Source organism: Bombyx mori, chromosome 4, assembly GCF_030269925.1.
Source record: "Bombyx mori chromosome 4, ASM3026992v2".
NCBI lineage: Eukaryota > Metazoa > Arthropoda > Insecta > Lepidoptera > Bombycidae > Bombyx > Bombyx mori.
In genome coordinates this window covers 5,310,075-5,333,489 of record NC_085110.1, presented here as the reverse complement: position 1 = coordinate 5,333,489, position 23,415 = coordinate 5,310,075, and the positions used below count along the sequence as shown (strand labels likewise).

General features: G+C 34.0%; 2 protein-coding genes across 5 annotated transcripts; both read left to right on the top strand.

Annotated features, from left to right (window-relative positions):
- Positions 1–2,487: 2,487 nt before the first annotated feature.
- LOC733131 (proteasome 26S non-ATPase subunit 7) lies at positions 2,488–4,192 on the top strand (the record flags this gene model as incomplete). Its single annotated transcript, NM_001047078.2, is given in 2 exon segments — positions 2,488–2,823; positions 3,067–4,192. Coding segments are annotated over 2 exon segments (993 nt in total). The 5' UTR covers positions 2,488–2,636.
- Positions 4,193–4,303: 111 nt separating this feature from the next.
- LOC101739883 (myosin-VIIa) lies at positions 4,304–14,881 on the top strand. Of its 4 annotated transcripts, none has more exons than XM_004929302.5 (11): positions 4,304–4,447; positions 5,767–6,024; positions 7,078–7,262; positions 7,350–8,557; positions 8,639–8,883; positions 8,959–9,795; positions 9,864–10,202; positions 10,282–10,496; positions 10,582–12,905; positions 13,675–14,171; positions 14,585–14,881. In XM_004929302.5, the coding sequence occupies exons 1-11, from the start codon at positions 4,424–4,426 to the stop codon at positions 14,780–14,782; spliced, it is 6,330 nt and encodes a 2,109-aa protein (XP_004929359.3). In that variant the 5' UTR covers positions 4,304–4,423; the 3' UTR covers positions 14,783–14,881. The 4 variants fall into 4 exon arrangements, with proteins under 4 accessions (XP_004929359.3, XP_062524080.1, XP_062524078.1 ...); XM_062668096.1 differs by having other exon boundaries at positions 14,463–14,881; XM_062668094.1 differs by having other exon boundaries at positions 8,639–9,795.
- Positions 14,882–23,415: the final 8,534 nt, after the last annotated feature.

The window sequence follows — 23,415 nt, the reverse complement described above, 5'->3', positions numbered from 1 at the left end:
AGGACTACTAGGTAGTAGTTCTATTTTTCCAACTGGAACGGCAAAGGTACAGTCATACAGCCCAAACTTTTATATTGGAAAAACAGTAATATGAACTAATATGAAGTGAAATGAAGTTGATTAATATGAAATATGGCATGAAATGAGATGAGATGGTATAAAATATAATCTCAGTAAAATGGTGGTCATTTACTGAGACTTTTTCAGTGGACTTTTTGGAGGATTCCGAGAAGGTAGGTTCAGCGGTTTTGGTTTATTTTCCCACCTTTGTGCACTTTCACAGATACTAAACAGTTAATAAACCACTGTTATTACGCATTTAAACCTGAAGAATCACTAAATAAATAAAATAAAACAAATCACACAACTTCACTCCTTGCGTTCCCGCCAAAAAGTAGTAAAACGCTTACAGGAACCAGTAAAACGGGGTGATTAGGGACAAATTCCAATTTGATGAACAATTTTCAAGTAGTTGTTGATGTTTAAAATGCTATATCAGGATCAAAATGATTGAGTCTTGGGGGTATCTTTGCTATCCAATTTAAAGCATTCCAGTTTAAGCAAAAAAGGCAAAAATAGGTGTTATCCCTATTTACCCGGTAATTGCGGTTAATTGTGAAGAAATTTGTGTTAATAGAGAAATTTGCTAGGGCTGGCACTACTTGGTTTTAATTAATTAATTTATTTAGTTGCACCAACAAAGTGATCATCAATAAAAAACATTGAAAAACTGACAAAAGTATATGGCAGATGTCACCTCAATTATAGGTGCAATCGACAATTCATTGACAACAAAAATAAATAAAAAATACAACTAAAACTTGATTACATTTAATTACTTATGAATAATTTATATTTACTTGGGAAATTATAATTAGAAAAAACATTTATTTCATCACTTAAAATTAGTTCAGCGCAATCGGACAACTCCGAATGAACATTGACGGACACTGCGCTACCGTCGACATTATTATAGTTCCAAAGGATTCTGTTTAAGGGAGAGTAAGCACCTAAATTCGAACGAGCGGGCTTTTTTATAAACGATTTATATTTCTTCGTTCTTGGTAAGTACTTAGGCTGATATTTTTATCTGGGTTAAGAGATTAGGTGTCTCGGTTATTCCATGGATTAATCAGGTGGATACCCCCACTCTGAACAAATATTAATATATTTTGTTAAGTATTACTTAGACATTTTTGTCCACCTTGAGATTTCACTGTTCTTGTTACATGTCTGTGCAAAACCGACTTACTTATGTTATATTGCTTAGCTATTTCAACTAAAGACTTATTGCCAATTTCATAGGCTTCTATTGCTGTTTTTAATATTAAGGGATCATATCTTTTATAAGGCTTTGCACTCTTTGATACGTACACGCAAGGCATAATAAAAATAGAAAACAATACACTGCATTACACTGCAAAATAACACTGCATTGATAATTTTTAATAAAAGTTCTAGACAAAAACATCATCAATAAACCAGATTCTTACTAACCCATTTAAAAAAATTATTATAACTACATAGACAACCCTACAAACCTGTACTTAATTATACTTAGGACGTTCTCAATTCCAATTCTCATCCCAATTGACCCCTTTTTCGTTGTTATTCGTACCCGAGACGTCCCCATTATTCCCAAAAACTACAGATTTTTACATGTATTTCTATATTATCAAAAACATTAAAACCAAAAACAACTGAGACTTACCTTTAATATATATGATGGTTCAAACACTAAATAACGTTATAAATCACAATCGTTTTCTCTTATTATCAAATAAATAAAAGAGAGCAAAGTTTCTAGCACTAAAATAATTACCACCACAAAAAGTTAATTTGAAATGCGATTTTTATAAGTTAGCAGTTATTATCATGCATATTCACAGTTGTTTTCTAAACTTTCAATACTCTACTATTACACTACAAAAAATGGAAGATTTTGCAACGATTAAAAAACTAATATGAGCGTCGAAAGACCTGGTTTTTTCCCTATTCACCTCTCAATCCCTAATCACCCCATTTTACGGTATCACTTTTATTTTTTTTATTGCTTAGATGGGTGGACGAGCTCACAGCCCACCTGGTGTTAAGTGGTTACTGGAGCCCATAGACATCTACAACGTAAATACGCCACCCATCTTGATATATAAGTTCTAAGGTCTCGAGTATAGTTACAATGGCTGCCAACCCTTCAAATCGAAACGCATTACTGCTTCACGGCAGAAATATGCACCTACACCTACACCTACCCGCGCGGACTCACAAGAGGTCCTACCACCAGTAAGTTACCACTTTAGTTTTTATGACCTGTATAGATTAGCAGTATGAAAAGAAAAAGCTAAGTTTATGTAAGTAAATAAATAACTCTATTTCACAGATCACTACTAGTTATTATAGAATGGAGAGGCGGAGAAATGAAATTGGCTAAAAGTCGAGCTACCAATGACTGTACAATAATTATTAAAACTACATGAGAATGACTGTCAAATTTTAACTGGCCGAGCCGACATAGTAAATAATAATATGTTACTCTAATTTCGTGTAGTTTAATGAATAATAACTTTGTAATATAAAATAGAACAGCAACAAATCCCGAATATATAAGTAAAAATACTTACGTAAAGATCATAAAGATGCCTAGTCAAGAAGTAGCCACCACGAAAGTAACCACCAAAGTGGTGGTTCATCCGTTAGTGTTGCTCAGTGTCGTGGACCATTTTAACCGCATGAGTAAAATCGGGAATCAGAAACGAGTAGTCGGTGTTCTATTGGGTTGTTGGAGAGCCAAGGGTGTCTTAGACGTATCGAACAGCTTCGCAGGTTAGTATAAAATTATTGTCTCGTAAGTACTCTTTGGTTTAAAATAACTTGTTCATTGTATTCCTGAAATTGCAACTTTCTATCACTCTAAACTACAAATAATAGATTATTTATATTTTTAATATTCAATGATCATGTCATTAAGTAATACATATTAATTTCCACTGTTCACATAATGTCTTAGACGATGAACTCTTCTTTTTCCTAAATTAATCTGAAAAATAAAAATTATATCTTTTTCAGTCCCGTTTGATGAAGACGACAAAGACAAATCTGTCTGGTTCCTTGACCATGATTACTTAGAGAACATGTATGGTATGTTCAAAAAGGTTAACGCCAGGGAAAAAGTTGTTGGCTGGTACCACACTGGACCTAAACTTCATCAGAATGACATAGCAATAAATGAGTTAATTAGGCGTTATTGCCCAAATTCAGTGCTTGTAATTATTGATGCTAAACCTAAAGATCTTGGTCTACCGACTGAAGCTTACCAAGCAGTAGAGGAAGTACACGATGATGGTACACCAACTTCGAGGACCTTTGAACATGTTCCAAGTGAAATTGGTGCAGAGGAGGCTGAAGAAGTGGGAGTAGAGCATTTGTTAAGAGATATCAAGGATACCACTGTGGGCAGTCTTTCACAGCGTATCACTAACCAGTTGCTCGGCTTAAAAGGTCTTCACTCACAATTGACAGAAATTAGAGATTACCTTGTTCAGGTTGGGCAGGGCTCCTTGCCAATGAACCACCAGATTATTTACCAGTTGCAAGACATCTTCAATTTGCTGCCAGATATTGCTAATGATAATTTCATTGATAATTTGTATGTCAAAACCAATGATCAATCACTTGTGGTATATTTAGCTGCTTTAGTGAGATCCATAATAGCATTACACAATTTGATCAACAATAAAATTACAAATAGAGATGCAGAGGAAGGAAAGAAAGATGAGAAAGATAAAAAAGAAAAAAAAGATGAAAAAGATGATAAAAAAACAGATGAAAAGGCAAAAGTAGAGAAGAAAGATAAAGAAGAGAAGAAAAAATAGTTTATATAAATTAACTTAAGTTTTTATTTCTCTATTATGAATAAATTTCAATAAAGTTCTTTTTCTTTCTTTGTTCAATGCTCCAAGGTTCTTAATGTCATCTGAGTTTTGCACTTTTGTTTTCTCTATTTTATTAAAATAAGTAACTTTATTTTTCCCTGGACATGTGCATGTAAATTTTTAAAAAATTAAGTAATCTGTTTAGATATTTATATGCAAGAGCAACCAAATAACATTATATTTCTCTAAAGCTGCAATTCCAGACGCTTTGATGTAGTAATTAGCTATTGTGAAGATAAAATAAATAACATTCATCCTTTCTTTACTGTTTTTTTTTTGTGTAGCAGTTTGGTATACAGATATTCGTATTAGGATGGTTCATTGATAATTTATCTTTATACATTTATGATATGTCCACCTTGCTATCAAATTTTGATAATACAATCTATGAAATTGATAAAAGTCAGTCTTCATGGTGATGTTACGCGATACTTGTGGGTGTAAGCTAGAATATGTGCATTTATTGTTGATGTGAATCTCAAAAATTCAAGATGACTGACCGAATTCGGCTTTCGGTATGTATAATTTTCGATAGTTACATTATTTAAAGTTAAATTCTTATTAGAAAAGCTTAGTCATTCGACGTCCTCAATTTTTTAATCACGTATCTTTAAATTGTTTAATGTTCACTGATTACGACAAAATGAGTTTTATTTTCGTTTCTTAAATCAATTTCTGTCTCAAGCAAAAAAATCGTGAGTGAGAAATATAAATCAGGTATGCATTAAGTATAAATTTACTGGTGGTAGGACCTCTTATGAGTCCGCACGGGTAGGTACCAACACCTCGCCTATTTCTGGCGTGAAGCAGTAATGCGTTTCGGCTTGAAGGGTGGGGCAGCCGTTGTAACTATACTGAGACCTTAGAACTTATGTCTCAAGGTGGGTGGCGCATTTACGTTGTAGTTGTCTATGGGCTCCAGTAACCACTTAACACCAGGTGGGCTGTGAGCTCGTCCACCCATCTAAGCAATAAAAAAAATGCATCTAATGCGATGGAACTATGCTGGTATTGTTGCCTCCGGCATCTTTCTAATGAAATACATACTTAACATATGGTCACGAATGATTCAAAAATTATAATTTGTGCAACGGTCAAGGTTGCTTCGTTTGTTACACGCACCGCTTTGGCGCTACGGAAAGAGCGCCAACGTTGGCCCTCCCAAAGCGTCAACGATTTAGTACTGATACGACGGACTACATGCTTACTGCGTATTTCGTCTGGGGGAACAGCATCGTGTCCTCATCGCTTGAATAGGATCGATTTTATTGCTGCCAGTCGTGGTTGCTAGATGCTAAACAACGATAAGTCCTGAAAGGCAATGAATGTTTGACTTGTGCGTGTCCAGCATGTCATAGAAGGGGGCGAACCGTAAGAGAGAAAGCTCTCTCTCCGCACAGACCCGCTGCCGTCGAGTCGGGGTCAGAAGGGCACGTCCCAGTTCCAGCCCGTATAGAAGGCGGCCTCCTTGGTGGCGATTCGGAACTATAGGAGAGAGCATTCGAGCGCAGCCCGCGATCACGACTTGAGCATACAAAAAAGTTGGTACTAATCAGAGGCCATTTGTAGGTGCGCCACGTTTCCACCTTGCAGGCTTATTCTAACCTAATGGGGTATCCCGAAATATCAGAGGCAGCCAGATGAGCCCGCGACCCTTTTTCGCCTGGCATTGTATCAATCAGGCGTCCTTGGAGTGATTGAATTCTTAATTCAGACTTAGACCTCATGGCTCAGGTTCGGGGGCTCTTTCACTTGCCAATTTATTTAAAAGAACTAGGTAACTATTTGGGCACTACGAAAAACGAATATGTAATATACTTACCTTACATTTCAGGACCTGGTTTGGATAAAGCCACAAGGAAGGTCAGAATTTGACATTCCCGTGGCGGTCAAAATCTTAAACAGTTCCGGCGACAGGATCCAGGTTCAGGATGATGATGGCAAAGTGTTCTCGACCACGGTGCATGACGTCATCAAACCTCTTCATGCGACGTCAATTTGTGGAGTGGAAGACATGATAACTCTTGGCGAACTCCAGGAATATACGATACTCCGAAATCTACATTTAAGATATAATGAGCAATTGATTTATGTAAGTTATTTAGAGTGATTTCGTCTAACGATCCCTTTGAGTAATTATTGGAGAACATTCGTCAAATACGCGTTGCCATCGCACTATCTACAATCGAAACAATTTATCCCTACTGGTTGGATCCGCGTTCACTTACGTACAGAGCCTTTCCAGAGATCACATTTTTTATATACCATCTGACTCAGAAATTAACACATTGTTTCCTGAGTGCTATAACATGCTCTTCATTAAAAAGCTTTAAAAGTGAAAAAAAGTGGTAGGAAACATACAACCTATTTCTGACATTGTTAATGTCTATGAGCATCACTGAACATTTATGATTAGGCGGGCTCTAAACTTGCTACCCTATGAAGATACAATAAAAGATGTCGTTACTATAATAAATTGTAGTTAATATGCTAAACTACGTTTATTGATTTATTATTCAAATTCGAAAAACAATCAACCTTTGTGCGTTTCTGCAACTCTTATCAGTTACGGCTTAATGTTTTCTATTAAGCGTTTTACAATTTACTTACTCCCTTTTAAATTGTAGATAACCTACGATAAGAGGATTTCCCTTTAATTAGTTTAATAAAATAATAAGATTTGGTCGTTTGAAATTCACTTGGAGTACATTACAGTAAAAAATATTTGAGAGCACATCGAAACATAATCTAGATTTAAAACTAAATCCTAGACGGCTATAATGAGTACGGTGCCAAGTCTTTTTGTTAAGCGCGATATCTTCCATATTATGAAATAAAATCTAACTTAATTTTCTTGTTGATAAAAAATCTATATTTATTTATACGTAGAACAACCGGCCCGATAGATATACTCGTAACCACAGTACCCTGATAAAAATGTTCTGGTATCCAATCACGTCGTCAGTTGCCGTGTCCTAAACATAATATGTAGATCATCCAGGAGCCACTCAAACAAAAACGTATTCATCAAAATCGCTCCAGCGTTAAAAGGCAAACACACGTGTAAATGTGTCTGTATTTATATGCGAATCTTAAGAATATAATAATATGCTCTTAAGAATACCTATATGCATAATTTTTTCAGACATATACGGGTTCCATGTTAATAGCTATTAATCCATATGAAATTCTACCAATTTATACCATGGATCAGATACACTTCTATCAAAACAGTCAAATTGGAGATATACCACCACACATTTTTGCCATAGGAGACAATTCTTACAGGAAATTGATCGAGACTTCTTCCAACCAGTGCATAGTTATCAGGTAAAACAAAATGGTATAATTAATTGACATCATCATCATTACTTACACAATAATCGCACAACTATTTATATTGCCATTAAATTTTAGTGGAGAAAGTGGAGCTGGAAAAACTGAAAGCACTAAGCTATTGTTACAATACTTAGCAGCAGCTAGCGGAAAACACTCTTGGATTGAACAACAAATTCAAGAAACCAATCCTATCCTTGAAGCTTTTGGTAATGCTAAAACAGTTAAAAACGACAATTCATCGAGATTTGGGAAATATGTGAACATTTATTTTAACAGAAAAGGTATCCTTGAAGGCGGGAATATTGATCAATATTTATTAGAAAAGTCACGTATAGTATTTCAGAATAAAGGGGAAAGGAACTATCATATATTTTATTCCCTCGTCAGTGGGCTTTCGGCTGATGAAAAAAAAAGGTTAGATTTGAGTCGTCCTAATGATTTTACATATTTAAATTCTGGGAATATGTTGACCTGTGATGGCAGAAACGATGGCTTGGAATTTTCAGATATACGTTCAGCCTTTAAAGTACTCAATTTTCCTGAAAACGATGTGTGGTCAATTTTTAGTTTACTCGCCGCGATCTTACATTTAGGAAATTTAAAATTTAAATCATTTAACGTTAATAATATCGAGTCTTCAGAAGTAGTAGATGCTGTGAACGCAAATAGAATAGCTACGCTTTTGGGCGTAAACAAAACTGATTTATGTGAGGCATTGACCAGGAAAACTTTTGTTGCTCACGGAGAAAAAGTTGTTTCTACATTAACAGTGGCTTCTGCCATCGAAAGTAGAGACGCACTTGTAAAAGCCATTTACGGGCATATATTCGAGTATATCGTGGATACTATTAATAAAACACTGCACAAAGACCAACAATTGACAAGTGGATCGGTTGGAATTTTGGATATTTTTGGTTTTGAAAACTTTGATTCTAACAGTTTTGAACAACTGTGCATCAATTACGCAAATGAAAACTTACAACAATTCTTTGTCAAGCATATTTTCAAACTTGAACAAGAACAGTACGAAAAAGAAGGTATTACATGGACAAATATCAACTACGTTGATAATCAAGAAAATCTGAACATGATCGGAATGAGACCAATGAATTTATTAGCGCTCATAGATGAAGAGTCACGGTTTCCTAAGGGGACAGATATCACACTATTATCAAAATTAAATAGTAATCACAGTAATAAGAATTGTTATATAGCTGCAAAATCTTCCCGTGAACATAGATTTGGCGTTAGGCACTTTGCTGGAGCCGTGTTTTATGAGGTTGCAGGTAAATAAGCATTAAATACAATAAAGTATGTAATTTTCAAATTTATTTCACATTCCTTGTTACGTTCTGATTAATTTGCAGGTTTTTTGGACAAAAACAGAGATTTGCTTACAACAGACGTAAAGGAAATTATGTTTGATTCGAATAATCAATTCCTTAAAGGATTATTCGCATCAGAATTCACTGAAACGCGCAATAGTAGTCGAAAAACGATTTCTCTGAGTAATCAATTCAAAGCTTCACTTGATACTCTTATGAAAAATTTATACGCATGTCATCCATTTTTCGTTAGGTGTATAAAACCAAATGAACTGAAAAAACCAAGGGTATGTGTATTTATTTCTATTAATCTACTAAATTCAGACAAACTTTTAAAGCTTATATTTGTATTGTGTTTACAGGTTTTTGATAAAGCGCTCTGTGTGAGACAGCTAAGGTATGCAGGTTTAATGGAAACTGCAAAAATTAGACAGGCTGGTTACCCAATACGATATACCTACGTCTCATTTGTTCATCGTTACCGATTTTTAATACCTGGAATACCGCCCGCGGAAAGAACAGATTGTAAAAGTGCTACAAAAAAGATTTGTACTGAAGTTTTAAAAGATCAAGAATTCCGACTTGGACACACTAAAGTGTTTTTGAAAGATACACATGATTACTTACTTGAAGAATTGCGGCACACTATATTTACAACAGCTGTCATTAGAGTCCAAGCGAACGCAAGACGGTTTATTTGCAGAAGGAGATTCTTGAAGATGAGGGCTGCCGCTATAACAATTCAGAAACATTATCGTGCCCGTGGTTTACGCCATAGATTCCTTGTAATGCGAAGAGGGTACTCTCGTATTCAAGCCGTTATTAAATCAAGGGAATTGAGACGCACATTCTTACACTTGAGAAGCTTCTTCAGAAACTTACAGGCGCATTGTAGAGGCTACCTCATTAGAAAGTTAGTAAAAGAAAAAGGAACCTTAATAAAAGCTAAATTGTTACAACTTAAATCCGAAAAAGAAAAATTAGAAAAATCTGGAAAGGACGAACAATTTATCGCAGATGATCACGAAAAGAAGTTTACTGAACTGTTAAGGTCCATTTGGATAGTAAAAGAAATTGCTGTCGATGATAACGAACAGAACATCTCAGCTATTGATGATAGATACGTAGATGATGTTTTCGGTTTTCTTAAAGATAGTTCAACACCTGGTGGAACTGTGCGTGGAGCCGGATTTGGTGTTGTAAGTAAAGCTTAAAAAATAAAACAGCATTTTAATAGTTACGAATAACAATGCTACTTATTTTACAGACTTCGACAGCTAAGCCAGAAATGTCGTCAATAATTCCAATGCCACAAGAATACGAAGAAGAACAGTTTGATGAATTCAACTTCAGGAAATTTGCGGCGACATATTTCTCTGGGAATACAAGTCACCAATATTCCCGCAAACCTTTGAGACACTCACTATTAGAGCTACCGTCACCAATGGATAAAGTTGCGTCTCAAGCACTGTGGATAACGATACTAAGATTTATGGGTGATTTGGCTGAACCTAAATATGTTGACGATAAAATTGATAATATTCCTGTTATGACTAAGTTAACTGACACTATTGGCCGAGCTTTTCAGAAGAGCAAAGAATTTGAGGTATTTAATAATGTTTTTAAAAGTGTAGGTAATACTCATTTGAATATATTAGTAAAATAAGTTTTCTTATCATTTTAAGGAAATGCTAATCAAAGATGGAAATCAAAATAAAAGTCGATTGGTTTCCAAAACCTTGAAGAGGCAATCTAAATTAAATGAAGTATTCATCAAAAACTTATTAAATGACGAAACAACCAATGAAATGTACAGTCATTGGTTGAATTCGCGACGCAGTACGAACTTAGAAAAACTTCATTTCATTATAGGTCATGGAATTATCAGAAAAGAGCTAAGGTTAGTGAGGTTTTTTCTTTCTTCCGATTCTTAACTAAGCTTTTCGGAACCAGAATATATTAATTTAAATGCTTTTATATTACAGAGATGAAATATTTTGTCAGCTCTGTAAACAATTAACGAACAATCCATCAAAAACATCACATGCTCGTGGTTGGATACTTTTGTCCCTATGCGTTGGTTGTTTCCCACCCTCGGAGAGATTTGTGAAATACCTACGCTCTTTCATTCGCGGAGGACCACCGGGCTATGCACCATATTGTGAAGGTAGACTGGTAAGGACATTCAAGAACGGTCCTAGAACCCAACCACCTAGTTGGCTAGAATTACAGGCAACTAAAACTAAGAAACCGATTTTACTGACCGTCACTCTGATGGACGAGTCAATTAAAACTGTGCAATCGGATTCAGCATCTACGTCGGAAGAAATATGTCAACAGATAGCAGACAATATTGGTTTAACGGACACTTTTGGTTTTTCACTGTACATAACTTTGTATGATAAAGTGCTTTCATTGGGTAGCGAAGGAGAACACATCTGCGATGCGATATCGCAATGTGAGCAGTTTGCCAAAGAACATGGCACTCCTGAAAAGAGCGCACCATGGAGATTGTTCTATAGAAAAGAAGTTTTTACACCTTGGCACAATCCCGCCATTGATCCTATAGCGACTAATTTAATTTATAATCAAGTAGCTAAAGGTGTGAAGTTCGGAGAATATAGGTGTAATTCAGAAAATGACTTGGCGATGTTAGCTGCTCAACAACATTACATCGAATACGGTTCTCGATTAGATCCAAATGTTTTAAGAAAAGTTATTGTTAACTATATCCCGAATCAATTTATTCAATCGAATGATGCTGCCTTAACGAAATGGGAACATTTCGTAACGAAAGCATTTGATTCATGCCCCAATATTAAATCGAAAATAGATCCTTTAAGGTGTAAAGAAGATATAGTCATTTTTGCAAAACTCAAATGGCCCATGTTATTTTCAAGATTCTTCGAAGCTCTTAAACTAAAAGGCGATGCTATCAGTAAAGACATTATTATCGTTGCTGTAAACTGGACTGGCATATATATTGTTGACCAACTAGAGCATATACTTCTTGAGATAGCATATTCTGAAGTGACTTATGTGGCCTACGATGACGATACTGACTTGGAAAACATAGGAAAGGTCACTATCAGAACAATACAACAAGAAGAATTCGTATTTCAGAGTGTTGATGCAGGAGAAATGAGTTCCTTAATCATATATATTATTGATGGTTTAAAAAGAAGATCTGCATACGTTGTGGCCCAGAGTGATTCGCAAGGTTATGCTGATGCGTCATCTTTCCTTCAATTCAAAAAGGGTGATCTTATTACACTTTTGCATGATTCTACCGGAGAGACTTTAATGAATGCCACATGGGGTCATGGAGCTTGTAATGGCCAAGAAGGTTTATTCCCTACCGAACAAGTTTACATTTTGCCAACATTAGAAAAACCTTCGAATTCTGTACTCGAAGTATTTAAAAAGGGGACAGTAAACAATGATAAGAAACCATACCAATACAATACAGTGCAACGAAAGAGGATGCACACGTTAGAGAAATACGCGAAGGAATACTTCAGGGAAAATTATGATGTCAATACAACGGTATCACGACAATCAACACTAACTACCGCTAAGAAACCTATTGCCGGAGATTTATGGGTGCACAGTAGAGAGCCAATACGTAAGCCATTGTTAAAAAAAATACAAGATGATGAGAAACTATCTAAGAACGCAATCGCTGCTTATTACGCAATCTTGAAATACATGGGAGACATGCCAGCACCAAAACCTAAGTCGGCCACTGAATATACAGATGAAATATTTAAAAATGCAATATCGGAACCCGCATTGCGAGATGAAATATACTGTCACATAATGAAGCAATTGACCAACAATAGAATACAGTTGAGTGAAGAGAGAGGATGGGAGCTGCTTTGGTTGGCCACTGGCGTCTTCGCCTGTAGCCAAGTTTTAATGAAAGAACTAGTTGAATTCCTTAAAACACGACCTCATCCGATAGCCAAAGACTGTTTGAAACGATTATTTAAAACACAAAAATACGGATCAAGAATGTATGCTCCGTACGTTGTAGAGGTAGAAGCTATTCAACATAGAAGTATGCAGATATATCACAAAGTATACTTCCCAGACGATACTGATGAAGCTTTCGAGGTGGATTCATCTACAAAAGCGAGGGACTTGTGCGAGCAAATAACCGGAAGGCTAAATCTGAAGAATAGCGACGGTTTTAGTTTGTTTGTAAAAATAGCGGACAAGGTGTTTTCTGTCCCAGAAAACTATTACTTCTTCGACTTTGTTCATGAATTAGTTGAATGGATGAAACAAACGCGGCCAGTTCGAGGAGGTGGGTACAGCTTACACAGATAAGATGTGGGATGTTTACTGGTGGTAGTACCTCTTGTGAGTCCGCGCGAGTAAGTACCATCACCCTGCCTATTTATGCCGTGAAGCAGTAATGCGTTTTGGTTTGAAGGGTGGGGCAGCCGTTGTAACTATACTCGAGACATTACATCTCAAGATGGGTGGCGCATTTAAGTTGTAGATGTCCATGGGCTCCAGTAACCACTTAACACCAGGTGGGCTGTGAGCTCGTCCACCCATCTAAGCATTAAAAAAAAAATTATGCTCAGGCATAGCGTACGGCTTATTAATTCTATTTATTTGCAACAACGAAACAAAAAGATAACTCAGATACAGGTCAACTCATAGGTGAATTATTGCTTCCATGGTTTTTTTTGCATAAACATGATTGCTCTGTAGCTATTATCGCTTGCTTGATGCATTAGTTTTATTTTAAAACACATATCAATAGCTAGTTAGAGATAATGAAAGAGCTCTATTCTCAAGAGCTTAAGTGAAGTTTTTAAAAAATAAGTGAAAAGTCGAAGCTCACACTTTACTGGTACCTCGTTTTTCTCTGTGTTTCTCTTTACACCCACAACAAATATAACCAGTAGTACGTAGAGCAAGTCAGTAAACATCCTTTATCTTTTTGTTCGATATAGTACCACACTACACTACGGAGTTTGGCACGTTATATATTTGAACAAATGTGTGTACATGTCATCGTATAATAGAAAAAGCATTAAACATAATTAATAATTTCTGTACAGGTTCAACACAAATGCAAATGAACTACCAAATATTCTTCATGAAAAAGCTATGGATTAACACGGTTCCTGGTAGAGATAAAAATGCTGATCAAATTTTTTATTTTCCTCAAGAACTTCCAAAGTACTTGAGAGGATATCATAAGACTTCAAAGCAGGACCTCGTTGAACTTGCTGCATTGGTTTATAGGGCTAGATTCGGCAGTGATCAATCATTATTAGCACAAATATCCCATTTGCTTGAAGATTTTGTACCCTCTGATATGATTCGAATACAATCGAATTCTCAGTGGAAATCTTCAATAGTGACTGCGTACCTGCAACATGGAAATATGACTGAAAGCGAAGCTAAAGAACAATTCTTAAAGAAAATTTATCAGTTACCTACATTCGGCACAGCTTTCTTCGAAGTCAAGCAGACTTCAGACCCTGCTTATCCGGAAATGGTAATCGTAGGAATAAATAAAAATGGCGTTAGTCTTGTTCATCCACAAAGTCGGGTAAGTGAATATTTATAGTGAAAATATTTTTTTTTCTGATTTAGTACCACTTTATTTATCGCTTTTTACTTTATATATCTTTTGATTTCGCTCCTTGTGTTTATATGTAGGTTCACGTTAAACATCCAAAATACTTTAAAATTAAATTTTAAGCTAAACATTCAAAACGGACATTGCTTTCATAAAATTAATAAATTATATGTAATATGTAATGTAAATAATATTAGAATACATTACCGATTGTATAAAATACCTAATCTTTTACTCAATTTTATCGTCATATACCTACAGAATTCATATTAGCTGCCTTCTTTCACCCTATTCTGGCTGCCTTCTTTGCAGGGTAGGTTTAAAGCTACGTATCATTTCTCGTAAACTAGTCTCGCGTTTGAAATATTTATGTTCTTTTGCAGGATGTGTTGATCACGCACCCCTTTTCACAATTATCTAATTGGTCGTCTGGAAACACATTTTTTCACATGACAATGGGAAATTTCTTAAGAGGAACTAAGATACTGTGTGAAACTTCGCTTGGCTACAAAATGGATGATCTTATTTCATCATACATTGCTGTCCTCCGTGCTTCTTTAAATCAAAACAGTAGAGGTTAAGGATGAAAATATTTTAATTTGTAGTCATAAATACTGTAAACTAGACACATCTATATAATAATATATATGTAGTATTTTAATAAATTATTGTAAAACACATTGCTTATTTTACCTGTGTGCATCTACCTGTTTGTTAACTTAACTTTTTTAGAAATTATATCTAACAGGCAGTGACTTTTTTTATACGAAAAATAATCTTTTAATTTTCAATATTTTAATTTAATATGATAATTGGTTTGTTCTCAAATGCGTCACCACCATTAGTGTTATTGAAACCAATGCTTTAGCCCATTTTTTTATTTACTCTAGATACTGAATTCTCATAACACTTTTAATTTCAACTCAGAACATGAAGGTAGTCATGACTTGAACAATTTTATGAGTTAGAGACTTGTTCATTAATGCGGGGCAAAACAATTCTAACGTGTTTAGAGAGATATTATTATTGTACTTAGTTCGTAAAAACCGTTACTAATTAAATGACCGGATGGCATTAATGATAGAATTACCAGGTAATATGTTAACATCTTTTTAGGTAACATGTTCACTTTCTTACAGTGATGGGTGACTCGTCTCTTTTAAGTTAGTATGGTTGAGCAAATGGTTGAGCACCTCATTTTACCTCGCGAGGTACCCCTCATTTGAGGTAAGGTAGCGCTTGCTGGACTCACGTCCAGGCGCGTGCGGTGAGTCGATTGAGGCCGAACGAGTGAGCCGAACAAGTGTTGCGCGCGCATAATACTCGAGTCCCGCTTCGTGTTACCGAATGCTACTGGCCGTTTTCCAATTACAGCACAAGAGCGCATTATGCGGCATAATTAAAAACTAAGCTTCAGCATAATTCGGCATTGTGCGTCACTGAGTCGCATTATGGTCTGTAATTAACCATTATTTAATGGTAGTTTTCCAATTGGATGCAGTGAATGCCGTCGCCGAGCGTGACTTCATTCGCGTTCTGCCGAAATGCAATTATTGTTCTCCCTCACACGTATAGTTTTCTTTCCCTCCGAATTTAAAATTAAAGAAAATAATGACACACTATTATGTACCATTTTTAAGTGCGATTAAATAAAGCTTAATATCCAATGATTTTTTAAAATATCATTGTTAATATCCAATCTACTTGGCTCAACTCCCTCCATTCATCTGATTCACGTTAACAGATAATAACCTCGCCGAAAATTTTTCTCACTCACTTACTAACGTGAAGAGGTTCGTTAGGTGGTTCAATGATGAAATTCAAGTAACTCTTTCAATTTACTCAAATAAGGCAAATCATGAGTGAAGTACCCAACTCTACTTTCTTAATGCTGCTGACTGGTAGAACGACTTCAACCTATTTGGAGGAAATCGAAAAAGAAAAAGAAGAATGACAGATGAATGTTTCATTAAAGAGACTATAGGTCACTGAAGTATGAAACCTAGGTCTATGCTATAGGCACATGAAAGGTCTTTGGTCTGTCTTAAAAATATTAAGTGTATTATCTATGTTGGTCTGCATGTTAACATATCTTCGCCTTTCGTGTTGGAAAAATGGAACCACTACATAATTTTATTGAAATAGCTTGACTTTTTGGCGGGAACGTCTATTTAGTGTTTCTTCAGGTTTAAATGTGTAATAATAGTGGTTTACTATCTGTTTAGTATATGGGAAGTACAAAAATGTGGGAAAATCAAACAAAGCCGCTGAACGTAACTTCTCGGGATCCTCCAAAAAGTCCACTGAAAAAGTCTCAGTAAATGACCACCATTTTACTGAGATTATATTTCATACCATATCATCTCATTTCATTTCATTTCATCCCACTTGATTAATGTCTCAAATTAATAATCATCTTCTTTCATTTCATAACGGCCGTCTGGTGTAGTGGTAAGGGACATGGTCACTACACAAGGGGGTCGCGGGTTCGAATCCCGCCAAGGGAAGATATTTGTATGATAAATATAAATGTCTTTTCCAGGGTTATGGATGTATATTAAATATACGTATGTGTATAATAAAAATCTTACATTTATTTCCGTTATCTGGTACCTGTAACACAAGTTCTTTACGAACTTATCACGGGACCAGTTAACGTGGCGTGATTGTTAGTAAATATTTATATTTATTTATATAAAAAAATAAATTCATTTCACTCCATATTGTCATTTTTCATAAAAATATGAAAAAAAATAAGACTTGACCAGTTATTATTATATTAGTTACCAGATCATAAAATCCTTAAAAAAAAAACCTTACTCAATTAGTATCATGGAGTTAATAAGTACCTACAACTGGAGTGCTGTCTAATGCCGAGAAATCGGTCTCGAAAGAGAATACTTTTTGGTCGCGGTGTCCTTGTCTAATATGGTGACCATATAAAATTTATTTATAGGACAAAATTATACACATGCATCAGTTTTGAATTTACGTTAAGTAATTCTGTGTAGCCCTATGTAAATACAAAACACGTGCTTGCAACAGTTTATTTATGTAAATTCAATTCTAAACATTGCTTCGTCGTCATGGTGACTTTTTTCGACGTTTTTTTTTGGAAATTCAATACAAACATCATTACCTCAGTTCTATTACTTAAACTTCCTCAAACTCATGTTTAACGACCGAATACTCAACCGCGACTTAAATATTATGTTAAACTTAATTACGCAATTCCTACTTTAATGTACTGGCTAAGTAGGCCGTGCAAATTAATATTTGACACTGCAACACACATGCTCTGCGCGTATCGGGTGCTCTTTTCCTACATTCACAGCTTCAATTGATTTAAAATTGCTTGTATTTTTACTTCTGTGCTATTTTCATGACACGTGTATATTAAGTCTACTAGTTACATTTTAGGAAATAAAACACAATGGGTAATAAAATGAAATGAACTGAAATTCATTTATTTGTTATATGTAGACAATTAAATAACTCTTAAATGACAAGTCAGTACACATAACACAATACACACAGTACTTGATCTCTATTTACAAAATATTGGTTATATTATTATTATTAAGTTCAGTTAATTTTCTGTAGTTTTATAATATAATATTTCCTCTATTTTATGTAAATTCTTTTTTTTCACCGAAATACATAATTTATTTTAATCAATATCTAAGTGAACCATGAGTATCATTAAAATTTCGCAATTTAAATTTCAATTCAATTAAAAATCGCCATTTTTCTTTAATAAATCTAAAATCGACTTTATATTTACAATCACTATTTCGCGACTTTTAAGTTTTTGTTTCAAAACCTTAACATCTTGTCGTAATTTTGCTTTTCTCGGGGTATTTTTTATTTCTTGCGTTTGAGTACTTGATTCCTCTTGTTTGACCTTTATATAGGACATTTTCCAGAAATTCCAACGTCATATTTACTAGAAGATACTCCTCGTTCGCTTAACGTCAGGCAAATGATATACATGCTTGCGTGCGACGTTATTCAATACAATAAAAAAAGTTCAAAAAATACCACGTGGTGGCTCTTGTAATATAAAAAATACATTGCAAAATTATAGTTTTTCACGATTGTTTTTTCAAATTTAGTATATGACATAGATTAAGTACAATTTACAAGACAAATGGTATTAAATATTATAATGAGAAAAAATATCTCACATTTTAAAAATATATGCTCACACTAGTAAAAATTTATCAATGAATGTGACATATTGAAGGATATTCCACAAACTGTAATGATTATCGCTTACAACCACTTACAATACAAGTGTTCACCATGATTACACGGAAACTTTCACGATTTTCGAAAAAAAACAAGCCACAAGCTGTATCAGTGCCCTTTTAACTTCGAACTACAAACGTAAATAGACGCCATTTTTCTTTTGATCCATTCATAGCTCTTTTTCGGTGATGCCAACAATTAATCTGGCTTCCCACCAAATTCAACATGTAAACCATCAGAAATCTACGTACCTACCATTAAATTTTCCATTAAACAGAGTTCTTATAATTATAGAACAATAATTATTTTGTTAATGAGCTTTATTAATATATGATGCTCTATTAAAAATCAACATATATCATATAATCAATACTTCTTATATAATTTATTTTAATAAATTGTTATCATCAGAAACTAATTTCACCATAACTTTGTACGTTTCTTTTGAACCAATTTAATTTTTGACGTTGATGGAAATTCTAAATTGTCGCAAAATTTTCTAGTTAAGTATAATTCACATCGTTTAAGTAATATTATTTAGATATATTATTGTCATAAAATGTTTACAATCCTGTAAAGTAGATTGATTTTAACCTTTTCGATAATTTTCAACAACGCCCAAGCTACTAAAAAATCCACTAACCATTAAAAGCCATTTTTGATAACTAAGACAGGGGTCCAAATTACGAGAATTTGTGGAAAATCCTCTAAGCTAGCTACACTGCTTTTTGTTTGTAAAATGTGCGAGAGGGACACCACCACTTAATAATCATTCTCTTTTCAGACCGTTTTTCCTTACATCTTTTGCTATTTAAAAATAAACTTTAAGCCATAGAGATAAACTATATTTTTAGTTTTTATGTCAAACCAAGTAAGCACTCCAGTTAGAATAGTAACTCCATGATTAGTATACAAATATATTAAGTGTATAATCTATGGTATATTTATAGAACAGGCAAGGCTGTATGGGCTTAGATCCCTTTGCTTTTCTTAATAACGAAAAATTGTACCAAAAAAAATCTATGGTATATACATACACCATAGAGTTACTATTCTAACTGGAGTGCTTACTTCGTTTGACATAAAAACTAAAAATATACTTTATCTCTATGGCTTAAAGTTTATTTTTAAATAGCAAAAGATGTAAGGAAAAACGGTCTGAAAAGAGAATGATTATTAAGTGGTGGTGTCCCTCTCGCACATTTTACAAACAAAAAGCAGTGTTGCTAGCTTAGAGGATTTTCCATAAATTCTCGGAATTTGGACCCCCTTCTTAGTTATCAAAAATGGCTTTTAGTGGTTAGTGGATTTTTTAGTAGCTTGGGTGTTGTTGAAAATTATCGAAAAGGTTAAAATCAATCCACTTTACAGGATTTTAAACATTTTATGACAATAATATATCTAAATACATATTATTTAAACGATGTGACTTAAACTTAACTAGAAAATGTTGCGAGAATTTAGAATTTCCATCAACGTCAAAAATTAAATTGGTTCAAAATAAACGTACAAAGTTATGGTGAAATTAGATTCTGATGATGACAATTTATTAACATAAATTATATAAGAAGTATTGATTATATGATATGTATATTGATTTTTAATAGAACATCATAATATATTAATAAAGCTTATTAAATAAAAAAATATTGTTCTATATTAATAAGAACTCTGTTTAATGGAAAATTTAATGGTAGGTACGTAGATTTCTGATGGTTTTCATGTTGAATTTGGTGGGAAGCCAGATTAATTGTTGGCATCACCGAAAAAGAGCTATGAATGGATTAAAAGAAAAATGGCGTCTCTTTACGTTTGTAGTGCGAAGTTAAAATGGCACTGATACAGCTTGTGGCTTGTTTTTTTTCGAAAATCGTGAAAGTTTCCGTGTAATCATGGTGAACACTTTTAATGTAAGTGGTTTTAAGCGAGAATCCTCTCCAGTTTGTGGAATATCCTTCCATATGTCAGATTCATTGATAAATTTTTACTAGTGTGAGCACATATTTTTAAAATGTGAGATATTTTTTCTCATTATAATATTTAATACCATTTGTCTTGTAAATTGTACTTAATCTATGTCATATACTAAATTTGAAAAAACAATCGTGAAAACTATAATTTTGCAATGTCTTTTTCATATTATAAGAGCCATCACGTGGTATTTTTTGAACTTTTTTATTGTATTGAATAGCGTCGCACGCAAGCATGTATATCATTTGCCTGACGTTAAGCGAACGAGTAGGATCTTCTAGTAAATATGACGTTGGAATTTCTGGAAAATGTCCTATATAAAGGTCAAACAAGAATAATCAAGTACTCAAACGCAAGAAATAAAAAATACCCCGAGAAAAGCAAAATTACGACAAGATGTTAAGGTATTGAAACAAAAACTTAAAAGTCGCGAAATAGTGATTGTAAATATAAAGTCGATTTTAGATTTATTAAAGAAAAATGGCGATTTTTAATTGAATTGAAATTTAAATTGCGAAATTTTAATGATACTCATGGTCCACTTAGATATTGATTAAAATAAATTATGTATTTCGTTGAAAAAAAAGAATTTACTTAAAATAGAGGAAATGTTATATTATAAGACTACAGAAAATTAACTGAACTTAATAATAATAATATGTATAACCAATATTTTGTAAATAGAGATCAAGTACTATGTGTATCGTGTTATGTGTATTGACTTGTCATTTAAGAGTTATTTAATTGTCTACATATAACAAATAAATGAATTTCAGTTCATTTCATTTTATTACCCATTGTGTTTTATTTCCTAAAATGTAACTAGTAGACTTAATATACACGTGTCATGAAAATAGCACAGAAGTAAAAATACAAGCAATTTTAAATCAATTGAAGATGTGAATGTAGGAAAAGAGCACCCGATACGCGCAGACCATGTGTGTTGCAGTGTCTCACTCAGTGTGTCAAATATTAATTTGCACGGCCCACTTAGCCAGTACATTAAAGTAGGAATTGCGTAATTAAGTTCAACATAATATATTATTTAAGTCGCGGTTGAGTATTCGGACGTTAAACATGAGTTTGAGGAAGTTTAAGTAATAGAACTGAGGTAATGATGTTTGTAATAATGTAATAAATGTAATAAAACTCAGTGCTAGATTTTCGACAACGCAGCAATTTCCAAAAAAAACCGTCGAAAAAAAGTCACCATGACGACGAAGCAATGTTTAGAATTGAATTTACATAAATAAAAGGTTGCAAGCACGTGTTTTGTATTTACATAGGGTTACACAGAATTACTTAAGGTAAATTCAAAACTGATGCATGTGTATAATTTTGTCCTATAATTAAATTATATATGGTCACCACATTAGACAAGGACACCGCGACCAAAAAGTATTCTCTTTCGAGACCGATTTCTCGGCATTAGACAGCACTCCAGTTGTAGGTACTTATTAACTCCATGACATACACATACCGTCACTGAAATAGGAAACTTATGGAAATGAAACGTCAACCAAAAATTCGTGCCACTGTGACGTCATCTGGCCACAAAACATGGCGGTTTTAGTGCTGCCCAGAAGATTTTAATGTTAGTAGGTTTTATCGATAAACGTTCTTGGCTCATTTTATTTTAAATATTGTTGAGTATGAATGTATTTGTAGAATGTATACTTTAATAGGAAGTAAGTATATTGTTATGTGCAAAGATGATGTGATTTAGATATTATGTGAAATCTAAGACGAGTTCGTGCTTCAAATTTTCCATGTAAACGATATGACGATTTTTAAAATTTGCTACACTGATTTTTTAAAGTTGTCGTTTGCCGCAAAACATAAAGATATGGCATAGTACAGTGCCATCAGCCCATTTCTAGCATGCTGAATGTTATCGTATTTTGAGTATGTGTTTTCTTAGACTATTACAATCTATTTTAATTGTTTTGCTGACTTTAAAGTCCGTAACCCGCAGCGCACCTCAAGGAAGGTGCGCCGCACCATTTGAATCACTCTCACTTGAGAGTGATTCAAATTTTAAACCTATCAAGGGACCACCTGATAAAAAAACACCTACAGAACATTTATTCATTAATTACAAACGTCATTCCTTGTGACTTCCTCTCTAAAATCACTTAATTATTAAATATTTAACGAATTTACAATAAGGTTTTACTCACTGCGGAATAAAACTATTTTATTTAAATAGTTCCGAAGAGATTTTGTCGGTAGCCTTTTTCCCGAAATATCTAAACAGAATGTCTAAATATGTTTTAATGACATATTTTAAAGAGGAATTTATGATTAGTGTCATGATGAATAGATTCCGACCGAAAAATGGTGTCCGATTTTTCGGATGAGGGCTCCATAATGAATTTAAATATATATAGATAATAGTTTTGGGGCATCGACTTTCTTGAGATCCTATAAAAAATGTTTTAATTATTATTTTTGTATGTTTTAAGCATGATAAAATAAGAAATTTTATATAAGCAATCATATTAAATCGATATCGAAGTCAATAAATAATGTACAACCCAAAACAGACGGCCGACGGTACGGTATGCATAGACCTATATAGTAGGGACACGACATATTGTTCTATACGTACAATTGCTTATATAAATAGCACCCATTTTGAAGGCACATACATAAACATATATCTATCTCGTTCTTACTCAGCACTTTAACTCGCAGGAAAACAATATAACAGTATTTCAGTGCGTACATAAAATGAAACATGAATATACGTAAATGTCTCCGTCTCCGTCTAATGAGGCCGAAAATCCGCCATGTTTAGCGCGCCAAATGTCATTGTCACGTCAGTTCGGCCCTCTGTTTTGGGTTGTACATTATTTATTGACTTTGATATCGATTTAATATGATTGCTTAAATAAAATTTCTTATTTTATCATGCTTAAAACATACAAAAATAATAATTAAAACATATTTTATAGGATCTCAAGAAAGTCGTCGGAACTATTTAAATAAA

What these genes read in the sequence shown, in the direction of transcription:
- LOC101739883 (XM_062668094.1), top strand. Translation starts at nt 4,424, where the DNA reads ATGACTGACCGAATTCGGCTTTCG. An exon ending in AGAAGAGCAAAGAATTTGAG is followed by an intron (nt 10,203 to 10,281) that starts GTATTTAATAAT and finishes TATCATTTTAAG; the next exon opens with GAAATGCTAATCAAAGATGG. An exon ending in ATTATCAGAAAAGAGCTAAG is followed by an intron (nt 10,497 to 10,581) that starts GTTAGTGAGGTT and finishes TTTATATTACAG; the next exon opens with AGATGAAATATTTTGTCAGC.